Genomic DNA, 20336 nt, shown 5'->3' with positions numbered 1-20336 from the left:
TTCTCTCTACTGTCTTATAGAAAGAATGTCCGAAAATAATAGTTTAGGGTGAGAATTTCAAGAACATGAAAGGTACAGAATTATTAAAGAAGTCCAGAAGAGGGAGAAAATATTTTGAGCCAGAGATACTGGGGTAAGATTTTAGAGAAAGCAGTGTTTAAACCGTGCCTTCAAAGATTGCTAACGTCGGAACGCAAAGACGCTGGGAAGGCAGGCGCGGGCAGGGCCGAGGGCGTGCGCGGAGCGGCCGCAGAGAGCGCTCGCGCGGCGCTAGCTGGACTGCGCTGGGGAGCGTGGGGCAAAGGCAGGTTTTAGCCAGACTGTGAAAGATTAAATGCCAAGTTAAGGATTTTGGCCAGAGTACTCCCTGAATTCTTCCAGAACTGCTACCTTTTTTTTTTGGCTATCTGTGCTCTAGCCAAAAATCTTGGCGTTTTTTTTTCTTTTTTGTTCTCCTTAGATTAAAATATTATGTCTACCGTGGCTTATAACTGGTAGGAAAATATACTGGTTGACAAAGCTGGGTCTAACCATGATGTGTGTGTGTTGTCTAATTCTCCCAATGCTTCACCCAGGGCAGGAAGCCCAGGACGAGGACAGCAGCGATTCGGACGCAGATGAGCAGAGCGTCAGCCAGGAGCCCAAGGACGCCCCGAGCCAGCCCAGCAGCACCAGCCACCGGCCCCGGGCAGCCTCCTGCCGCGCGACGGCCGCCTGGTGCACCGACAGCGGCTCCGACGACTCCAGGCGCTGGTCGGACCAGCTCAGTCTAGACGAGAAGGACGGCTTCATATTTGTGAACTACTCAGAGGGCCAGACCAGAGCCCACCTGCAGGGTCCCCCTAACCACCCCCACCCCAACCCCGTCGAGGTGCGGAATTACAGCAGATTGAAACCGGGTAACTTGAAGTCCGGTATTTATTCTTGCTCCTTCCAAGTGGTGTGAGGGTTGGTGGATGGTGGCGGTGGGTCCAGCTCTCGGGGCCCCGTCCCTGGTGTGCTCTGTGACCTGGGCCACCCACACACGAAGGCCTCTTAAGTTTCTTCTTGTGTAAGGGGGACTTAGAGATTCTGCCGTGCAGTGGCGTGTGCAATATGCCGGCCGTAGCACCTCAAACCGAAACTGCATTCTTTGCAAATCTCGAGATCATGAAAGCTTTTGAAAATAGCCAGGGTACTCGTTACAAATAAATAAATAAAGCCGCATTGGCAGGTACCTTCGCCCAGAGTCGAGTCAGAGGCAGGGTCCTCGACGGGAGGAACCGCATGCATCTTCCTGCACTGAAGAGGCCCCTTTTTCTTTAGTTTGTCTTTTCCAATGAGACGTGCTCCAGCCTGGCCAGTGATTAATGACAAGCTAGGTTGCTTCACCTTCAAAAGGCAGCAGCTGCTGGAGCGGGACAAGCTGCCGTCGCTGTATGTTGAGGTCCCTAGCGCTCAAGGCCACCATCGTGCGGTACATTTGCCCCTTGCCGGCTCTCCTGGGTTTAGAACGTCACGTCCTCCGCTCCTCCACTCCAGGGTACCGGTGGGAGCGGCAGCTGGTGTTCAGGAGCAAGCTGACCATGCACACGGCCTTTGACCGGAAGGACAACGCGCACCCCGCCGAGGTCACCGCTCTGGCCATCTCTAAGTAAGTGTCGGCCTTTCTCCAGCTCCTCTTCCCGTCTGAGTCATTTGTTTAGTGAGGGCCACACGCTCCAGCCCAGTCTTTGGGGAAAGCAGATTTCATCTGCATTATCGTTAGTGTCAAAGAGATGAATCTAAAGAAGAAACCTAACAGTGAATAGATTTTAATTCTGAATTTAAAACAAAAAATTGCCCTCTCTGTTCTCCAAAGATACAGCAAGGTTTGAGGCAAAGAAAGTTGAACTGGAGGTGTAAGTTCTGGCTCAGTTCTGTGTTCGTCTCTATCCACACTTCCCGGGGAAGCGTGGGCTCTCCCCGTCACACACCCGCTAAGAACCGCAGGGCCTCGGGTGCGTGCCACACACGGCAGAGGCCCGCCGTGCCGTGACCGCCTCCGTCATGTCTCCTGCAGGGACCACAGCAGGATCCTCGTCGGTGACAGTCGAGGCCGCGTTTTCAGCTGGTCTGTGAGTGACCAGCCCGGGCGCTCCGCCGCCGACCACTGGGTGAAGGACGAAGGCGGGGACAGCTGTTCGGGCTGCTCGGTGAGGTTCTCGCTCACAGAAAGACGGCACCATTGCAGGAACTGTGGTCAGCTCTTCTGCCAGAAGTAAGACGAGATACGTGTGCTTTTCGGGTTCCCATGGATTAACTCTCAGAGCGCTGATCACGTCCCGCACGCGGGTTCTGATGCGCCCTGGTGTCCCCGTTACAGTATGCGGTGTTAGCAGAAACGTCTTCGCTTTTCTCTCCGTTCTTTTCTATTGCTAGAAACACGAAGCATGTCTGTCATGTTAAAAAGCACACAAGTAATCACAAACACCTGGTCACTCATGACTCAGAACGTGCAGATGCTAGTGTTTCATCTGTTCCTATGACACGGTCCATGTTTGCGTGTTTCCTGTTTGCATCTATGCACGATAGATACGTCTGAGGTCGTCTTTGCACCCTCGCCAGTCGCACCCTTGCACCAAGCTCCCTCACTTCCATGAGCGTGTTGCTCTGTAGACATTACATCGTGTTGTTTTGTGTTTTTCAGCTTTACGTTTCAACTTAACATACTGTCTTTTCTATAACTTTTTACTCAACATTGTTTTTGAAATCCATTCATTTAGGTAACTCTTCTTCTGTATTCATTTTAACTATTATCAGTTATTATATGAATATATCCGAATTTATTTCCCTTTTGATGATGTCTTAAGGTTTTTTTTCCATATTTCACCAGTACTGTAAATAATGCTACAGTGCACACCCTTACAAATGCCCTTCTGTTAATAATAGACAGCTGGGGTTTCTCTAGAGGAGACGGAATGGAACTGAGAAAACGTAGACTTATTCTTGAGCCTAACTAGATCTTGCCAAATTACTCTCCAAAATAGTAGTGATAGTTTACACCACCTCCAACGAGGTGTGAAAGCTCTTTAAATTCTTAGTGATAGTTGGTCCTGCCAAACCTTTTCACTTTTGCCAATCTGATAGCCAAGAAGTAGCGCTTTGTTGTTTTAACTTGCAGTGCTGGTGAGGTCGGACGCTTGTTGGCTGTTTGGACTTCCTCTTCGATAACTTGCCCATTTTCCCTTTGGTTGTGCTTGTCTTTTTTTTTTTTCCTTGAGTTCTTTATATGTTCTGGGCTCTACTCCCTTGTCAATCATACATCTTTCAGATTATCTTCTGCCACTATGGCTTGTGTTTTTAACTTTGCGTATGTTTTTTTCTGTCACACAAGTTTTCAAATTTGATGTAGTCACATTTGTTACTTTTTATGATTTTTGCTATCTTGTGCCTTAAGAATACTTTCCCTGTCCTAAGATCATAAAGATAACTTGTTTATTATCTTGTAAAATTTTCAAAGCTTTATTTTTCCACATTTAGGCCTTTAATTCATTTGGAATTTATTTCGGGGTGTGACGTGAGGCGGGGATCTTTTTCCCCCTATGAAAAGGCCGCTGTCCGTCAGCACTGACTGGGACGTCACCTGTGCCAGGCACTGCGGTCCCAGATGCGCACGCACAGTTCTCACCTTCCCTGCCAGACGACAGGAAGGATCCCGCAGGCGGTGCATTGGAGACACTGTCACAGAAAACACACTACTCTCAAATTGCATGATCGCTTTCGAGGCAGTTGCCGAGGTTTCGTAGGCAGCTTTGGCTTATCGGTAAAGGGATGGTCTCGGGTTTACCCAGGCCAAACGCTCACTGGGCTACTCTCTGTCGCGTTGCCTCAGGCAGGTTACTGAACCTCTCTGAGCTTCAGTTTCTTCACCTGAAAATGTGGATTGTAGGACCTCCCCTCGCAGAAGTGTTGAGAGAATGAGACGAGATCACGCGCGCGAGTGCTGTGAAGTGCCCAGCACAGACGAGGTGTTCTGTGAAAGGTGTTATGATTATTGGTTGTTCCTGAAACCTTTTCTCCTGGGCAGTCTGATTCGAGACGAGGTGGCCAGCATGTCACTGACAGCCGTTCCCTGCGGGAACTTCCGTGAGGCTGGCAGAGGATCTCACCTTGTCGCTCTGTGCTTTGAAAGGTCTGCTCTCTACAACCTAGCAATCCGGTATCTCTGAAAGTCAGCACCCCGGTTTCCATACCGGCACACATCTGCTCTTTGTAGTGTCTGGTTTTCAAAATATTGTAGGGCGTTCTTTCAGTTATCTACTGCTACCAGCTGTTGGATGGAGGCCTTATTGGAAACGCTGACCACAGTGACAGTGCGGATAAAGCAGGCAGGGGCGGAAGCTCCGTGCAGGCACGCGCGGCCCTGTGCGTGCTCTCCGTGCCCTCACCTGGTTCAGAGCTGTTGACACTCCTGAGGCTTCCACGGAGTCCAGTAACTGTCCTTTAAACCCCATAAGCTTGGAGCACTTAATTTATTCTCTAAACACATTTATTGATAGATTGATGGAGTAAATATATATCTCCATTTCAGTCTTGTGAAAATCCAGGCTTAAAGTGATTTAATGCCATAACGTGCTTTATTCCAGGAATGGGAACTCTTGAGTACTTTCAAAGAATAAGAACATCTCTTCAGTACAGTCTACTTCAAGCAATTCTATCAAGATAAATAGAAAATGAGGCCGGGTGCAGTGGCTCATGTCTGTAATCCCAGCACTTTGGGAGGCTGAGGTGGGAGGATTGCTTGAGGCCAGGAGTTTGAGATCAGCCTGGGCAACATAGCAAGACCCCATCTCTACAAAAAATTTAAAAATAAAAAATTTGCTGGGTATGATGGTGCACACCTGTAGCCCCAGCTATTCGGGAGGCTGAGGCAGGAGGATAGCTTGGCCCCAGGAATTCAAGGTTACAGTGAGCTATGATGGCACCACTGCACTCCAGCCTGGGCAACAGAGTGAGACCCTGTCTCCAAAAACAAAAAGGAAATGAGGGCATTTGGACCAGACAAAAAAATGCCAAACTATCTGTTTAAGAAATAATTGACAAGTGGATTAATCTAAATGTTTAAAAGCACAAAGGAATTTGATAGTGATCAAACTTTCTTTTCAAATGGGCAGTGAGTCTTCTAATTTCCAAGGAAAAAATGTCAAGGTCCAAGTAAAGGCATTGACATACTTCCTAAGTTTATAGGCCACGAGAACCAATTTTGCCTCACACACAGCTGTTCAGACCCCCTGGCTTCATTGTGTAGGAAAAGCTTAACTCTGTTTTTTGTTTTTTAAATTCTCTTCAATCAAAGAAATAGCTTCCCTGGTTTAACACTACTTTTCTTCAGAGACTAAAACAAATAATACAGCATTCCTTTTAGTCCTGGTCAACCACAAAACAAACCAACATGGCCTTTGGCATCATACTGCAAGCTTTGCATTCCATTATTGATGCTTTTGGCCCCGGTGATCAAGCGTGTCTGTGAAGACCTATAACTAATTGATTTCTCCTTTCCTTTAGGTGCAGTCGATTTCAATCTGAAATCAAACGCTTGAAAATATCATCCCCAGTGCGTGTTTGTCAGAACTGTTACTATAACTTACAGCATGAGAGGGGTTCAGAAGATGGGCCTCGAAATTGTTGAAGATTCAACAAGCCGATTGGAGACCACGGTCTGTAGACCCCTTCCCGGTTCCCCCGTCACAGCTTGGAAGGCATTGGAAACAATCTCCGTTTACACATCTCTTCATACCGCGCGTTTGAAGTGTTCAAAGGGATCATTGAATAAAACGGGTGTAGAGTGCAGTAAGGGGCAGGCGCTGTTCAGGTGAACGGCACAAGAGGAACAGAGGTGGTTCCTAGGAGCGACGTTTTCAATATCCAGTTCTCCCTGATAACCATAGCTGTCTCCAAGAGAAAAATCTTCACTTATTAACTGTCTTTTCTTGCATCTCATTTTTATAGAGCTACTTATCCTTATTTGGAAAAACCAACAACAACCAAAAAAAGGCTTTTAGAAAATGGTTGTAAATCTGACTTCTTTGCAAGTAAACTATATATATATTGTAAATAGGTATAAAGGCCTTTTTTTTTTCTAAATAAGGACTTAACTGCCTGTAACATGAAACTTCAAACTAAACCAACTAACTCAATGAACTACTTATGGTTCGTCTCACATCCCTCACTTACCTATTAATTATAAATACGTTTTTTAAATCCTCAAAGACATCATCTGTAGTCTTTGTCTTTTCCTTTCAAACCCAGCCTGTGTGCCTGATGTCATTTCTTTCAATTGCCCGCGGTATCTCCACCTAAGCTAGGCTAGCAACCAAAATAACGTGGACCTTCGCTAGGAAACGGCGTGGGAGAACGGGAGTCCAGCCGTGAGATAAACTGGAAATATCTGGGCGTCTTGTACCTGGCTACGCACCACCTCAGTGCTGTTCTTACGTAACGAGGCCCCTTTCAAATCTGTGCGTGGACGGCCGTTTGGTCCAAGCACACCTTCGCAGCACTGCGCCAAGGTGGACGCGGACCCCTGCCTCGACCAATGGAAATACATCTGCATGTGACCCCAAGTTAGCTTCTCTCGCATAGAACATGATAAGTGTGTGTCTTTGGTGACACTAATGTTCTGATATATCTTATTTTCAGAAAAGGTTAAAAAAAGAAAAAAGTGTACAGAATTAACATATAAACTTTGTTGTAAAACTGGATCACGTCAGAACTGCTTAAAATTAACCTTTACCATTTAATGTCATCTACCTGAAAACAGTGAGATTTATACTGTATCGATGTCTATTTTTTTGTTTTTGCTATGAATATAATTACAGTATTTTAATATTTAGTTATTTAATTTGTTCTGCTAGTTGGATACAGAACACACAAATCCAGGGGGCTTAAAGCTGGAGGGCTAAGGGATTAGTTTAGTTTACAGAAAAAAGGCTTTGGTGGTGGGATTTTTTTAACTGTGTGTTGTGTACAAATATATATTATATATATATAAAACAAATGAAACAATTAATCTAGATTTTAACATTTTCAGATACTTAGTGATAATATTGTGAACAATTCTAAAAGCCCTGTGATTTGAAAAATGTAGGATCATTAATGGCCCAAGAAAGGAAGGACAGGCCTTCACACCCTCATGGAGGTATCATACAAAGGACAGTGGCTTTGGCTTTTCCAACTTTTCATCTTTAGGCCCTGGTGAGAGGCACATTTATGCACTAAAATGCACATATATGCACATGCATTCAAAAACAGGCATTTGGTACGATAGTGATCTTGTACCTAATGGGCTGAAACCAGCTTAAGAACAAATTTGTTCTTCCTGATAACTAGGTCTCCAAGAGAAAATATAAAGGCTGCTTTAGTGCCTTATGCTTACTAAATTTAAATCTTTATTTACTTAGGTTTGAGCCTACAGTCTATTTATGATTACATATCAAAATTGATTAAAACACTTCCATTTCTAAAAGTTCAAATATACTTGTTAATAAAAGGATTATTGGCATTAATACTTTAACTTGAAGAAAAGTTGTGTTCTGTTCTCCTTTCTGTGTCTTCCTGCCCTCCCCACCCTCCCCATCACCATCTTACTTCGATTCTAGTAAGTGCTGATGTTCAACAGCTGCAGAAATTGTGCGGTCACGTAACCGTGGGCTTCGCCCCGTCTGCCCCAGGCGACTCGCAGCAGTGTTATTCTACACTTTTTAAAAGACGCGTCCTCCTCTTGTCCACGAGCCATGTTTACCCCAGACCCGATGGCAGAGGTGTTCTTTAAGACTTGAACATATGAGTGTGTGTATGTAGTACTTAAAGGTTATTCCTCTTTGTAATATGAAACTCTATGGGATAAACACTTTTAAACTTTCCGACACAACTTCCGTAACTAGAAGGTGAAAGCCAAAACCCTCACGATAGTATTTCCTCTGGCAGCTGGTGCTGTGGGCAACTTTTGTTCAATCGGGTTTGTTTTTTGTCTTTTGGGTCTTTTTGGTTTTGGGGGGTTTTTTGGTTTTTTTGCTTCCAATGCAGAAATCACAGAGTCGCTCACAGATACGTACATAAACTAATTGTTTCTCCGGCTATTTTCCTGTGTTCCATGTAAATTTATTTACCAACACGTTCTCAACATGTACATCCACCTTTGTGTGGTCCGTATTCTTTCTCTGAGAGTACCTCACAGGGCTCCTGCCTGATCTTTGTAGTATGTTTGTCCATCCCTCCATCCATCCATTTATTCATCCGTGTATCCTAACATCCGTGTGTAGCGTGCAACTGTATGTCATGCCTTTGAAGAAGAGACTAGCTGCCCATAGCAGCCGTCCGTCTGGATAATAGCAAAACACTCTAGATAAGTTATTTTGCACTTTCTTATGTATAAAGTTGGTAGAAACTTATTTTTGCTTTGTATCATTTAAATACATTTTGTTTTGGTAAATGAACTGTGTATAAAATATTTATGCTGTTAAAACTGTTTTTAGAAAGTATTTTTAATTTCAGCAAGTTTGGTTACTTGTTGCATGACTATTAACACAGCTGACTTTTTGTGTCAGTGCAATGTATATTTTTTGTCTTGTTATTAACTTGTAAGCCCTAGTATTGGCCAATTATTTGTACAGCAAAGAAGTAAATTGAAGATACTGGCTAAGACTGGATTGATTGTGGACTTTTGTACTATACTGCAGAATTCAATATCTGTTTTTTGGTGGTTATGTAAAAGGCCTGAAGAATTACTATCTAGTGTGCAATCTGTGATACCTGAATGTTCATTGTGTATCTGTCTCTGATGCGAAAAGGTAGAGTAACACAATTACAATACATGATTAAATGCAATAGTCCAGGTACTTAATTTTTTTCATTTCAAATAAATACCTACTATTTACCACCAAAAAAAAAATTAAAAAGGTTGTTTTTAAGTCAGTTCTTTAGGGAAGGAAAAAAACAAAAACTGAGGTCTAATAATTTCCTAAAGTTTGTATAGTTCTTTTCTAGTTGTGACTGTTTCTTTCAGAAGCACCTGCTTACGACTGCAGAGATGTTGGCTGTCAGGGTTCTAGTTCCAACTCTAGTTTGACCCATCCTTAAAAACCGGGCTTTCTGCATTCTGAGCTTCCCAGTTGTGCTGGATTGCCGGGTGATGAGTGTGCGTGGGTGGCAGCAGGGAGAAGCAAGTGGCTTCTGGGAGACACGGCCCTCACATGTGACCTATGGAAGACGACCTGCCTGCATTGTTTTTGCTTATTTTTCCCGAGCCTTATTCCCTGTGCACCCTGTTGTGAAAAGTAAGCAACAGTGTGCATGTGTGCATGCGTGTGTGCGCGTGGACATCCCACCCCACTACGATAGCACATCAGGGCTACTGCACTGTCCCGCCCTCTTCTGGAAGTACAGCAGCCGCCGGTCTTTCCAGTTCAGCCTTCAGCCTGAGAGTCTCAGAACTCACAAATCCATTTTTATTCTTAGTAGCTTGTTTGGGTTTTGGGGAGGGGGGGCGTTTAGCTTCTGTGGTTTTCAGATAGCCTTCCCGGTAAAGGAGGGTGTCGAAAACACTTTTTAAGTTTATTTAGGCTGTTCTGATGATTTTACTTTTCCTCTTGCTACAGATACTAAGTCCATTTGAGCTGGGACAGCAGCTCCCCAAATCTGAGGATATCGTGCTCATTAGAGATTTCCGTCGGTCCAGCTCCACGGTAGGCAGAAGATAAAGGACTGCCAAGAACTTTTAAAACAACAGCAATTTCTATAAAAATAAACAGTGAGTGGCAAGAAAGCAAGCCCAGGGCAGCTCCCATGTCTTTAATGCATTGTTACTCGTAGTTCTGATGACCTTGAGAAGGATTACAGTCACACTGCAGAATTCTCGAATGCAGACGTTCTTTCAGAGTTTAAAAGAACACACATGCAAATGATCGGTGAGTCCTCTTTCCACCATTTGCTTCTCGTCTTCAACAAAATTCCCTCTCCACGCCTCGCTTTCGCCCATTAGATGGAAGTTGCCCAGCACTGGCTTAATCTCTTTGCTTTATCAATTCTCCGTTCCCCCACCCACTGCAAAGCTCTTTTTTATTTGTTTCTTTAGACTTTTGCTAGAGATGGCACCGAGCCAAGCTGCCACGCTCGGAGACAGCATGGTGTTTTGGAGAGCCCCGAGTAGGAAGCAAGACTGAGGCTGCCACTCTAACCAGCTGGGGAATTTAAGAAGCCTCCTGTTTTGACGTTCTCTTTGCACAGGTTTTCCCGTTTAAACACCAGCTTTTGAGGATGGGAGGGCCTAAGATACTGCTGCTTTAAACTTCTTGGTCTTAGGACTCTTTGACCCTTAAAAGTTTTCAAAGACCCCAAATAGATTTTGCATATATAGTCATTGTACTAGACATTAAAACAGTATTAAATATATAAAAAACTCCTTTTAAAATAAGACCATGATATGTTAATCTAAATTGCATATTTCTATTTTAAAACTTTTCCTAAACCCCTCCCCCCAAAAAATTTAGGTAAGTGGATTTGTTTTACAATTTTGCAAATCTCTTGAATGTTTGGCTTAATAGAAGACAGGTGGATTTGCACAGATGCTTCTGCATTCGGTCTGTTGTGATACTTTGTTTTGGTTGCAGCATCTGAAGAAAATCCAGCCTCTCACAGGTATGTACTTGAAAAAAGGGAGAATATTCGATAGCTTTTGCAGACAATTGTTTCTTGAAAGTAATAGTTTTAATAGCTTATTTCTTAAAGATTGATTACTAAATAGAATCTGCAGTTATTATCACGTTAAGATCCATTGGTCTGTCTTGCACTTTGAGTGTCTCTCTTACCCAGCCATGATTTTATAACATGCATTATTTAGAAAATATTTTTTTTAAAAAAAAATCCTGATTCAAGCATCAGAGACAGAATAAATATATATCGGTTCACTGCTGTGGCACTACGACTTCTGCAGTGTGTGTAGATCTTTCAAACGCTGATGTATTTTATTACATAGTATAACACCAAAAATCACATAAGCATATATGATGTTAAAATACCACCGGCAGTCTCAGGAAATTGTAAGTCGTGGTGGCAGATGCAAGTTTTCTAAAAATTCTAATTTTTGCTTAAAACCTAAAATTTTATCATTGGCAATAAATACTGCCTGCTGGTTTCTTTGAAGTGACAGGCCACTTCGTTAATTTTCAAGAACACTTTTGTCACAGGATGTAGTTTGTCACTTGCTCTTTCAGTTAAAAAGGTGTTCACGGTCACACAGGAGCTGCTGTTTGAGACAACCGCATGCTCAAGTACGCAGGCGCCTTGTGGGCACTTCTCATTTTGTGGCACGTTACTTTAGGGTCAAGATTTAATACAAGTAGTAAGAATGTCCTTGGAGAAGCGGTAGAAATTAAGTCAAACAGGCACTTTTTTTACTGCAAGTGCCTGGTACGGTCCCTACTGCTAGGAGTTTGGTGCCACTGTCTTAATTCCGTACTGAGGTTCCAACAGCTGTACCCACCTGTGCTTTTTCACCTCGTGCAAACATCAATGCAATGAAAAAGGCAAATGACATTTTAGTAATAGTGTAAAAATAAACGTGTAGACCCTCTGAAAGGGTCTCAGGACTCCTTAGGGTCTGGAGACCGGACTTGGAGAACCCCTGGTCCAAGGCGAAGAGGCATGAAGTGATGCTTCTTAAATTGTAAAGTAGCGAGCACGCAATCTCAAGTTAAGCGTTTCTAATAAGGACTTTTAGAAATCACGTTATTCTAGTCAAAACTCTAAAATTTTAATGTAAAACTGTTAAGTACAGTTCTAACTAGTATAATATACTGGTTAGGAGAGTCGGTCTGAGTTCTTGTTCTACCACTCTGTGATCTTGGGCAAATGACAACCTCTCCATGTCATTTCCTTATGTGAAAGTTTGTGTTATGATTATCTGCCCACAAAGAATTATTACAAGGATTCAATCCAGTAATATGTATAGGCAAGGTAGTGCTTTATAAGTGTGTTCTTAATACATTATAGTTTTAATTTGGAAATTTGAATATAAAAGGGACAATGCACTAAAACATTTTATGACTGCTACGCGAAAGCCACTGGCAGGGAATTTGTCAGATACACGGCAGGCAGGAGGTTATGGTGGGAAGAGCTCTTAGACGTCATGAAGCCCAAACTCTCCTGACACCAGAGGGAAGGGCTCACGGTGGTGTCTGGCGTTCCCAAAGCCAGGCTCTTGGTAAGTAGAATCCACAGCTCGGCCCCCAGGCCAGTGCTCTTTATAAGCAGCTCCCAACCTCGTATTTTCTCTTTTAGGTGACCGCACTACAAGCGTACTTTATCTCAGTGCCATCCGTGCATAATCACGTCCTGCTTTATCGAGAACTTTGGCCTTGGCCTTCAGCTGTCACAGTTGCTGCTCCACAAGGCAAAGGAAAGTTGCAAGCTGCATTCCAGTGCAGAGGACAGAGTATGTAAAAGAAAAACAACTTATTCATGATCTTGTTCTCAAGCACTATCAATTTCAAACAAAAGCTCCATCCTAAAAACACTATCTTCACAAACGGAAGCCACTCCTTTGCAAACTGACTCTGGAAAAATAGCACCATGGAGCAAAGGTTAAACAAACAGGCTTCGGTTATAAACTTGAGGATCAGTCTGGCTCTGCTGGCCCCTGTGCCAAGAGGAAGGAGGAAACAGTTCTGCTCAAGCAGTGTCATCACGTGTGCTTGCGGTTCCAGTTCAGATCTGTGAGCATGGATGTTTCCTTGTAAGGTAGCAATTTCTGTGTTCAGCTGGGCCTTGACATAACTACCCTCTCCTAGAACTTTCTAGCCTATGAACAAGAGGTTTGCCTTTGTGTAGGCATTTGTAATTGAATTTTTAGGAAGTCTATTCCATTCCTTACTGTTTCTAATTCAGTAAGAGTAATACTCTGTTCCACAGCTTTTTTTTTTTTTTTTTTAGCTCAGTCTTCATTTTCATATCATTGTTATTTTATCACCTCATCTTTGATCTTTTATTGGATTCCCCTTCTTACTAAGTTATATGATACAAAGCCTTCCCAGGAAAATTCTCTTCTGTCCCCTGGGGTGTTCCCTACTGGGTTCTTGGACTTTTGCAAACTTTTTTCCTGCCTTTCTTTTGTTTGGATGTCTTGATTTTCCTCTTCTGCCTTTTCAAAATTTTAATTTTTAATTATTATGAGTACATATTTGTATATACTTACAGGGTACATGTGAGGTTTTGATTCAGGTATACAATGCATAATCTTTTATTCTTACTAAGTTATACGATACAAAGCCTACCCAGGAAATTCTCTCCTGTTCCTGGGTGTCCCCTACTGGGTTCTCGGGTAATGGGGCAGCTGTCACCTCGGGCATTTATCATTTCTGTGTGTTAGAGTGCAATTGGAATGCTCCTATCAGTTAAAGTGTACCCTTAGTCACTTTGTTGTGCTCTCAAATATTGTTCATTGCATCTAATTACCTAACTATATTTTTGTACCTATTAACCATCCCCACCCTTCCCAGCCTCTGGTAACCATCATTCTATTCTCGGTCTCCGTGAGATTGTTTTAATGTTGACCTCCTACATAGGAGTGAGAACGTGTGAAATTTACTTTTCTGTGCTTGGCTTTGCAGTTCCATCCATGTTGTTGCGAATGGCAGGGTTTCATTCTTTTTGGGGCTGAGTAGTATTCCATTGTGTATATGTACCATATTTTCTTTACTCTTTGCAATGTGGATACTCCTGCCCAGACTCTATAGTTGGTGTGATATACTGAGTGAATTCTCCTTAACACCGTTCCCACCCTTACTTTTAGGATTGGATGTCGTGATTTTTGTCCATCTGACATTGCCTCCCATATTGGAGACTCAGCGCGGCAGCACCAGTGAGCCTGGCGCGATGCCAGATCCTGTCACTCCTTGCAGGGCTTCTGTATCCTTGATGTGCGGCTTCCACAACACGGCCTGTGCCCTCCGCCCACAAACATCCTACCCCAGTCATGCTCCTCTTCCTCCCTCACCTTCAGGTCTTTCCTCAGATGTCGCCTTCTAAGTGATGCCTTCCCTGACCAACCTACAGTCTGTGCAGTTGCAGTTCCCCTGCCCCACGCTTCCCCACAATCACCCTCTGTGCTTTATTCTTCCTAGAGCGCCTTCCACATGCTATACAGTGTTTCCTTGTGCTGTCTCTCCAGCAGAGTGTAAGCTAGGTGATGGCTGAGATTTCTGTCTGTTGTTTCGTTCAGTGCTGCATGGAGTTCTAGAACGTGCCTGGCAGAATAGCTGCTCAATAAATTTACTGAGTGAAGGAATTAGAAGCAGACCTTGACTTGCCCTCAATGTCAACGCAATCTGTTTTTGTAGAAATCTTAAATCAATCTGCGGGGCCTTGGCACAGATCAATGGTTGACAGCCCAGTGACACTGCTCCTCAGCCCAGCTTAGGTCATCCAGTAGGATCACGATGCTGGGGCTGGATTTCCATGTCCAGTCAGCTGCCGACAGTGGGGTCTGTGGTGAGGGAAGGAAAATCCTGGCACGAGACCACAGCAGGTGCACCAACTGACCCCTCCCCTCAGGAGCAGCCGCCCAACTCTGGTAGAAGAACCCTGAACGACGTATTGGTGCCTCCCCCAAGTGCAGATCAAGCAACCATAGAAACACACACATCCAGGCTGGTAAGCATCTGCAATCTGCCTTGCTCCGGAACAGTACCTACTGGCGCACACCCTAAACAGAGCATGTTATTTTCCCAACGAAAACCAAAAAGTGGGGAGCATTCAGCAAAAGAGCTCTGGAAGTATGAAGAATCAAATGGAAAGCATACCCTCCCAGGGGAACACCAGCTCTCTAGCAATGGACATTAACCAAATTCAGAACACTAAAATGACAGAAGAATTTTGAACATGAATTGTAAGAAAACTCGATGATAGGCAAGAAAGAATGGATAACTAACACAAGGAAACCACAACAATCCAGGACGTGGAAGAAAAATTCACTAAAGAAATTGAAATATTAAAGAAAAATCAAACCGAACTCCTGGAAATGAATTTATTCAAGGAACTACAAAACACAGTGGAAAGCCTCAAGAAAGGGTAGATCAAACAGAAGAAAGAATCTCAGGGATTGAAGATAACACCTTTCAATTAAATAAGTCAGTCACAGAGATAGAGCAGAGAAATAAAAGAGAAAAGCCTGTAAGAAATGTGGGATTATGTGAAGAAGCAAATACACAAGAGTTGGATAAGCTGTTTGAGGATATAATAGAGGAAAAATTTCCCAGGCCTTGCTAAAAATCTAGATATCCACGTACAAGCAGCTCAAAGGACTCCTGGGAGATTCATCACAAACAGGAAGACACCCCGACACACAGTCATCAGACTGACCAAAATAATCACCCAAGAGGCCCCCCTAATGAGCTGTAAGGCAAAAGAAGCAGGTAACATACAAAAGAAAGCCCACCTGAGTATCACCAGACTTCTCAACTGCAACCTTACAAGCAAGAAGAAACTGGGGCCCCATTCTCACTCTTCTCAAACAGAATAATACGCAGCCTAGAATCTTGTACCCTGCAAAACTAAGTTTTGTATACGAAGGAGAAATAAAGACCTTCTCAGATGATGAATTCCCTCAGTCTTTGCTTAAGACAAAGACATGCCCTCCAGGAAGTACTCAAAACAGTGTTACACACGGATCAGTACAATAAATAACTCACGAATGTAAAAAACCCCAAAAGCTAAAGGTCAAAGGCCAGTCACCACAATGTCTCAGAGAGAAAACAAAGTTCAACTCAACAGGATGAACAGTAATTTGCCCCACTTATCAATTCTCTCAATAAATGTGAATGGCTTGAACTGCCCGCTAAAGAGACACAGGCTGGCCAAATGGATAAATACACAAAAGCCCAGTATCTGCTATCTAACCTGCAAGGATGCATTCAGACTCAAGGTGAAGGAGTGGAAAACAGTATTTCAAGCAAATGGAAGCCAAAAGAAGGCTGGCGTGGAGGTTCTGATTTCAGATAACTTTGTCTTTCATTACTTTTGTTGATTTAAAGACAAAGATGGTCACTATATAATGGTGAAGGGTACAGTTCAACAAGACGACGTAACAATTCTAAATATTTATACACCCAATGCAGGTGCACCCAGATTCATAAAGCAAATTCTAGTTGATATAAACAGCAACACCACAATAACCAGAGACTCAACATCCCGCTGACAGCACAGGACAGATCCTCCAAATGTAAAATTAACAAAGAAACAATGGACTTAAACAGAACCCTAGAACAAATGGGCCTCACTGACATTTTTCTCATCAGCTCTTGGGACATTCTCTAAGATTGACCATATCCTAGGCCACAAAGCATGTCTCAAAAATAGAAATTATACCTTGCATCTTCTCAGACCACAGTGGAATAAAATTAGAAATCAACTCCAACAGAAACTCTCATCTCTACACAAAGTCATGGAAACTAAACAACCTTCTGCTGAATGATGATTTCCATAAATGCCTACATACAAAAGACAGATCACAATCATCTCAAAGAACTGGAAAAGGATGAGCAGACATGAAATTAATAACAAAAAAACTATCTGGAAGATTAATAAAAAAAAAGTTGGTTCTTTGAAAAAACATTGACACACCTTTGGCTAGATTAATGAAAAGCAAAAAAGAAAGAACTCTAGTAAGCTCCATCAGGAATGAAAAAGGAGAAATTAACAACTGATGCCACGGAGATACAAAATATCTATGAATATTATAAAAACCTCTAGCACCTCTTGTATTATCCTGGATAGAACTGGAGCCCATTCTACTAAGTATCCCAAGAATGGAAAAATAAGCACCACATGTACTCACCAGCAAATTGGTTTTAACTGATCAACACCTAAGTGCACATATAGGAATAACATTCATCAGGTGTCAGGCAGAGGGGATGGGTATATACACACATAATGGGTGCGGTGCGCACTGTCTGGAGGATGGGCATGATTGAAGCTCTGACTCGGGTAAGGCAAGGGCAATATACATAACCTCAACATTTGTACCTCCATAATATGCTGAAATAAACAAAAAATCTTAAATCATCCTTCCTTGTGTTGAATTTGAGTTTTCATATATCATATATGCCTGAACACTTGGGTTTGACTGTTTAAGACCAAACCCTAGTGAGAGTTGCAAGGCACTGCCACAGGGTCCTTGCGCCAATGCCAGAGAAGCAAGCTTTCCTCCTCCTAGTCAGCCTAATCGGAAAGGTGGAATGAAATATTCCAGGGTGACCCCTCAACCCTGCCTGGCAGACAGATCCACGAGGGGCGGCTGGACCCAGTGTGGGGCTCCCATTGGGGCTCAGCTGGCAGCCTTTGCCTCACCCAGGTCCAGAATCCCCCTCCCCACTGCCTGCCAGCCATGCTCCACCATTACAGATTCTCCACTTGAGATATAATTAACATACTGTAAACATCAGGTTAAAGTCTACATTTCAGTGTGTTTTGGTGTATTTACGGAGTTATGGACCCATCATCACAATCTGAGAACATTTTCATCACCTGAAAAGAAACCCCTCACCATTAGCAGTTATGCCCCATCCCCCTCCCCTGGCAACCACTGATCTACTGTCCATAGATCTATTCGGGACACCTCATATAACAGAATCACGCAAGGTGTGGTCTCTGGCTTACTGCACTTAACATTTCTGAGGTTCGTTCATACCGTAGCACGTATCAGGATTCCATTCCTCTTCATTTCCATGCAGTAGTCTGCTTTATGGATATACCACATTCTTTTACCCATCCACCACCTGGTGAACATTTAGGCTGTTCCCACTTTACTGTTGTGAATGCTGCTGCTATGAACATTCATGTACAAGTTTTTGTGTGGACAAATGTATTCATTTCTCTTGGGTATATACCTGGAATATTATGATATTTATACATAGGTTTTTGTCTACAGTTCCTGGCTCCTAACTCCCACAGCCCTTGTTACTGTAAACAGAGTCTGTCTCTGACCTTCTCCTGTCCTCCTTTCACCTGCCCACGGCTGGACTCTAATCTGACGGTGGGTTATAAGACCCTCATTCCAGAGGGGTCCTGCCCCACACCCTGGAGAAAGGAAATGTCACACAGAGACCAAGAAGAATCTGGACAGACAAGCCTTGCTGGCTTTGGACCACACCTTCTGTCCACACATCTCTACACGGTCACCAATGAAGTCGCCACAAAAGGCCCAAGAGGACAGGGTTCGGAGAGCCAGACACCGGGAGTGTTGGCACAGGGAAGGGCATGGAAGCTGTGAGCCCGTCCCCTGTACCTCGCCCGAAGCATCTCCTCGTCTGTATCCTTTGTAATGTTCTCTATAATAAACCAGCAAATGTGTCTCCCTGAGTTCTCTAAGCTGCTCTAGCAAATTAATCAAACCCAAACACGGGGTCATGGGAACCCCAACTCGAAGCCAATCCGTCAGAAGTTCCACAGGCCTGGACTTGCAACTTGTGTCTGAAGTGGGGGGTAGTTTAGGGCACTGAGCCCCCGACCTGTGGGATCTGACACTATCTCCAGGGAGATGGTGTTGGAATTGACACCAGCTGGTGTCCACTGCAGAGCTGACTGCTTGTTTGGTGGTGGGGAGAAACCCACCCCCTACAGTTGGTCACAGAAGTCTTCTGTGTTGTGTTGAGAGAATGGGAGAAAACAATTAGGGTTTTTCCTAACGATACCAAAGAGCAGAATTGCTGGATCATACAGCAACTCCATGTTTACATTTTGAGGAGCTGTCAGACTGCTTTCCAAAACTGTCGCATCACTTTACATTGCCACCAGCAATATATGCAGTTTTTACTCTCAGGAACAGTACCAACCAACCCACACTCCCTCTTTGTGCCGCCTTCAAACTCATCAAAACTAAGTCTCTTTGGGGAACAGGCCACTTTCCACTATACTTTCACGAAGGTATCTGGTAAGGAGGTGGGCGGTGCTGATGGCCTGTCCTAGCATCCTTGGACGCACCGGGGTCTCTGGTCCTGCCTGGGCTTCCCCACCACCTCTCCTCACTGCCAGCTCCGGTCAAGGTCAGGGGCCTTGCTGACTGGACCACAATCACAGCCCCTTCTACGACGTCTCCCCACCTAATCTGCAAATTCTTTTCAGGGCAGGGGGTGTGTTTAATTATTTTAGGTACTAAAATGATGTCTTGTTGAGACGAGGTTCCATACCACGTTTCGTGGACATACACTAGCTAGCACTTAGTGAATGACGTGGTTCTGGGGTGGCTGGTAGTGAACATTCTTAACAGTATATATTGTATTCAAAGCAACTTACCCTCCTGAAATTCTTGAAAGCTCTTAGAACTCAATCACCCTTTCAGGAGGCCAACAAGCACTACCTATAATGAAAGAGAAGTTCTTTTGGCACCAGTTTTATTTTTTAATATTAATGTATGCACTTGGTCACTACTCCTCAGCTCAGATTGTCACACATGGACTAAGTTGTCCCTTCTCTTCCTACTATAAAATAGACCTGTCACGGTGGGACTTCCAGCTATGGGTAAGCAGAGGGTGGCCAATCCTCTCTCCAAAAAGCATCTATAAAGCTGGACACACTTGGTCTTTCAGCACTCTGGCAATCGAACAAAGGCACACAACAGCAAGAAAAGCAACTGTGCTTAGAAAACTAGCACGGCAGGAGTTCGTGGAGTCCCAGCCCAGCTGCTGTTGGGGCTTATCCAGGGCAGGACAGACCACGAGGAAAACTCCGGCGGTCATAGAGGACTCAATCAGTTTGAAACAGTGGGCAATGCCTGCACCCAGTGAAGTCAGTGCAAGTGACAATCTCAGCAGAGGGTCACAGGGAGGGCGAACAGCCCCACAAACCTGGAATTGTGTGGCTGGGCCAAGCACATTCCAGAAGGAGACCGCACACATGCAGAGCCCCACAGGGGCCTGGGCGACACACACACGACAGGCCCACCCTGAGGCTGCCTGCAGGAGCCTCAGTAGTCACAACTGATTAACTGGACATCGTCAAAATTAAAAGGTTTTAAACTTCAAAAGATACCATTAAGAAAATAACAAAACAAGACAAGCCAAAGTCCAAGAGAAAATATTTGCAAATCACCTATCTGATAAGGGACTTGTATCCAGAAAATATAAAGATCTCTTACAACTCAGTAAGAAGAAAAAAAAATGCCATTTAAAAACAGGCAAAAGATATGAATAGAAGCCAGGCACGGTGACACGCGCCTGTAGTTCCAGTTACTCAGGAAGCTGAGGCAGGAGGATCACTTGAGCCCCAGAGTTCAAGGCTGCAGTGAGCTGTGATCCTGTCTGTGAACTGTCACTGCACTCCAGCTC

At 43.9% G+C, this 20336-nt stretch overlaps 1 protein-coding gene across 1 annotated transcript in view; it reads left to right on the top strand.

Annotated features, from left to right (window-relative positions):
- The window catches only part of WDFY3 (WD repeat and FYVE domain containing 3), a 208769-nt gene extending 202544 nt beyond the window's left edge, over window positions 1-6225 (top strand). Inside the window, exons 62-65 of the mRNA XM_012647224.1 lie at window positions 576-899; window positions 1522-1633; window positions 2042-2239; window positions 5527-6225. Of these exons, the coding sequence (XP_012502678.1) occupies window positions 576-899; window positions 1522-1633; window positions 2042-2239; window positions 5527-5650 (758 nt within the window). The 3' untranslated portion in view covers window positions 5651-6225. The remainder of the gene's footprint in view (window positions 1-575; window positions 900-1521; window positions 1634-2041; window positions 2240-5526) is intronic.
- Window positions 6226-20336: the final 14111 nt, after the last annotated feature.

The sequence above is a fragment of the Propithecus coquereli genome, unplaced genomic scaffold (assembly GCF_000956105.1).
Source record: "Propithecus coquereli isolate 6110/MARCELLA unplaced genomic scaffold, Pcoq_1.0 Scaffold26, whole genome shotgun sequence".
In the NCBI taxonomy this organism is placed as follows: Eukaryota; Metazoa; Chordata; class Mammalia; order Primates; family Indriidae; genus Propithecus; species Propithecus coquereli.
Note: the sequence above shows the minus strand (reverse complement) of the source record. Positions and strands in the feature narration are given on the sequence as shown.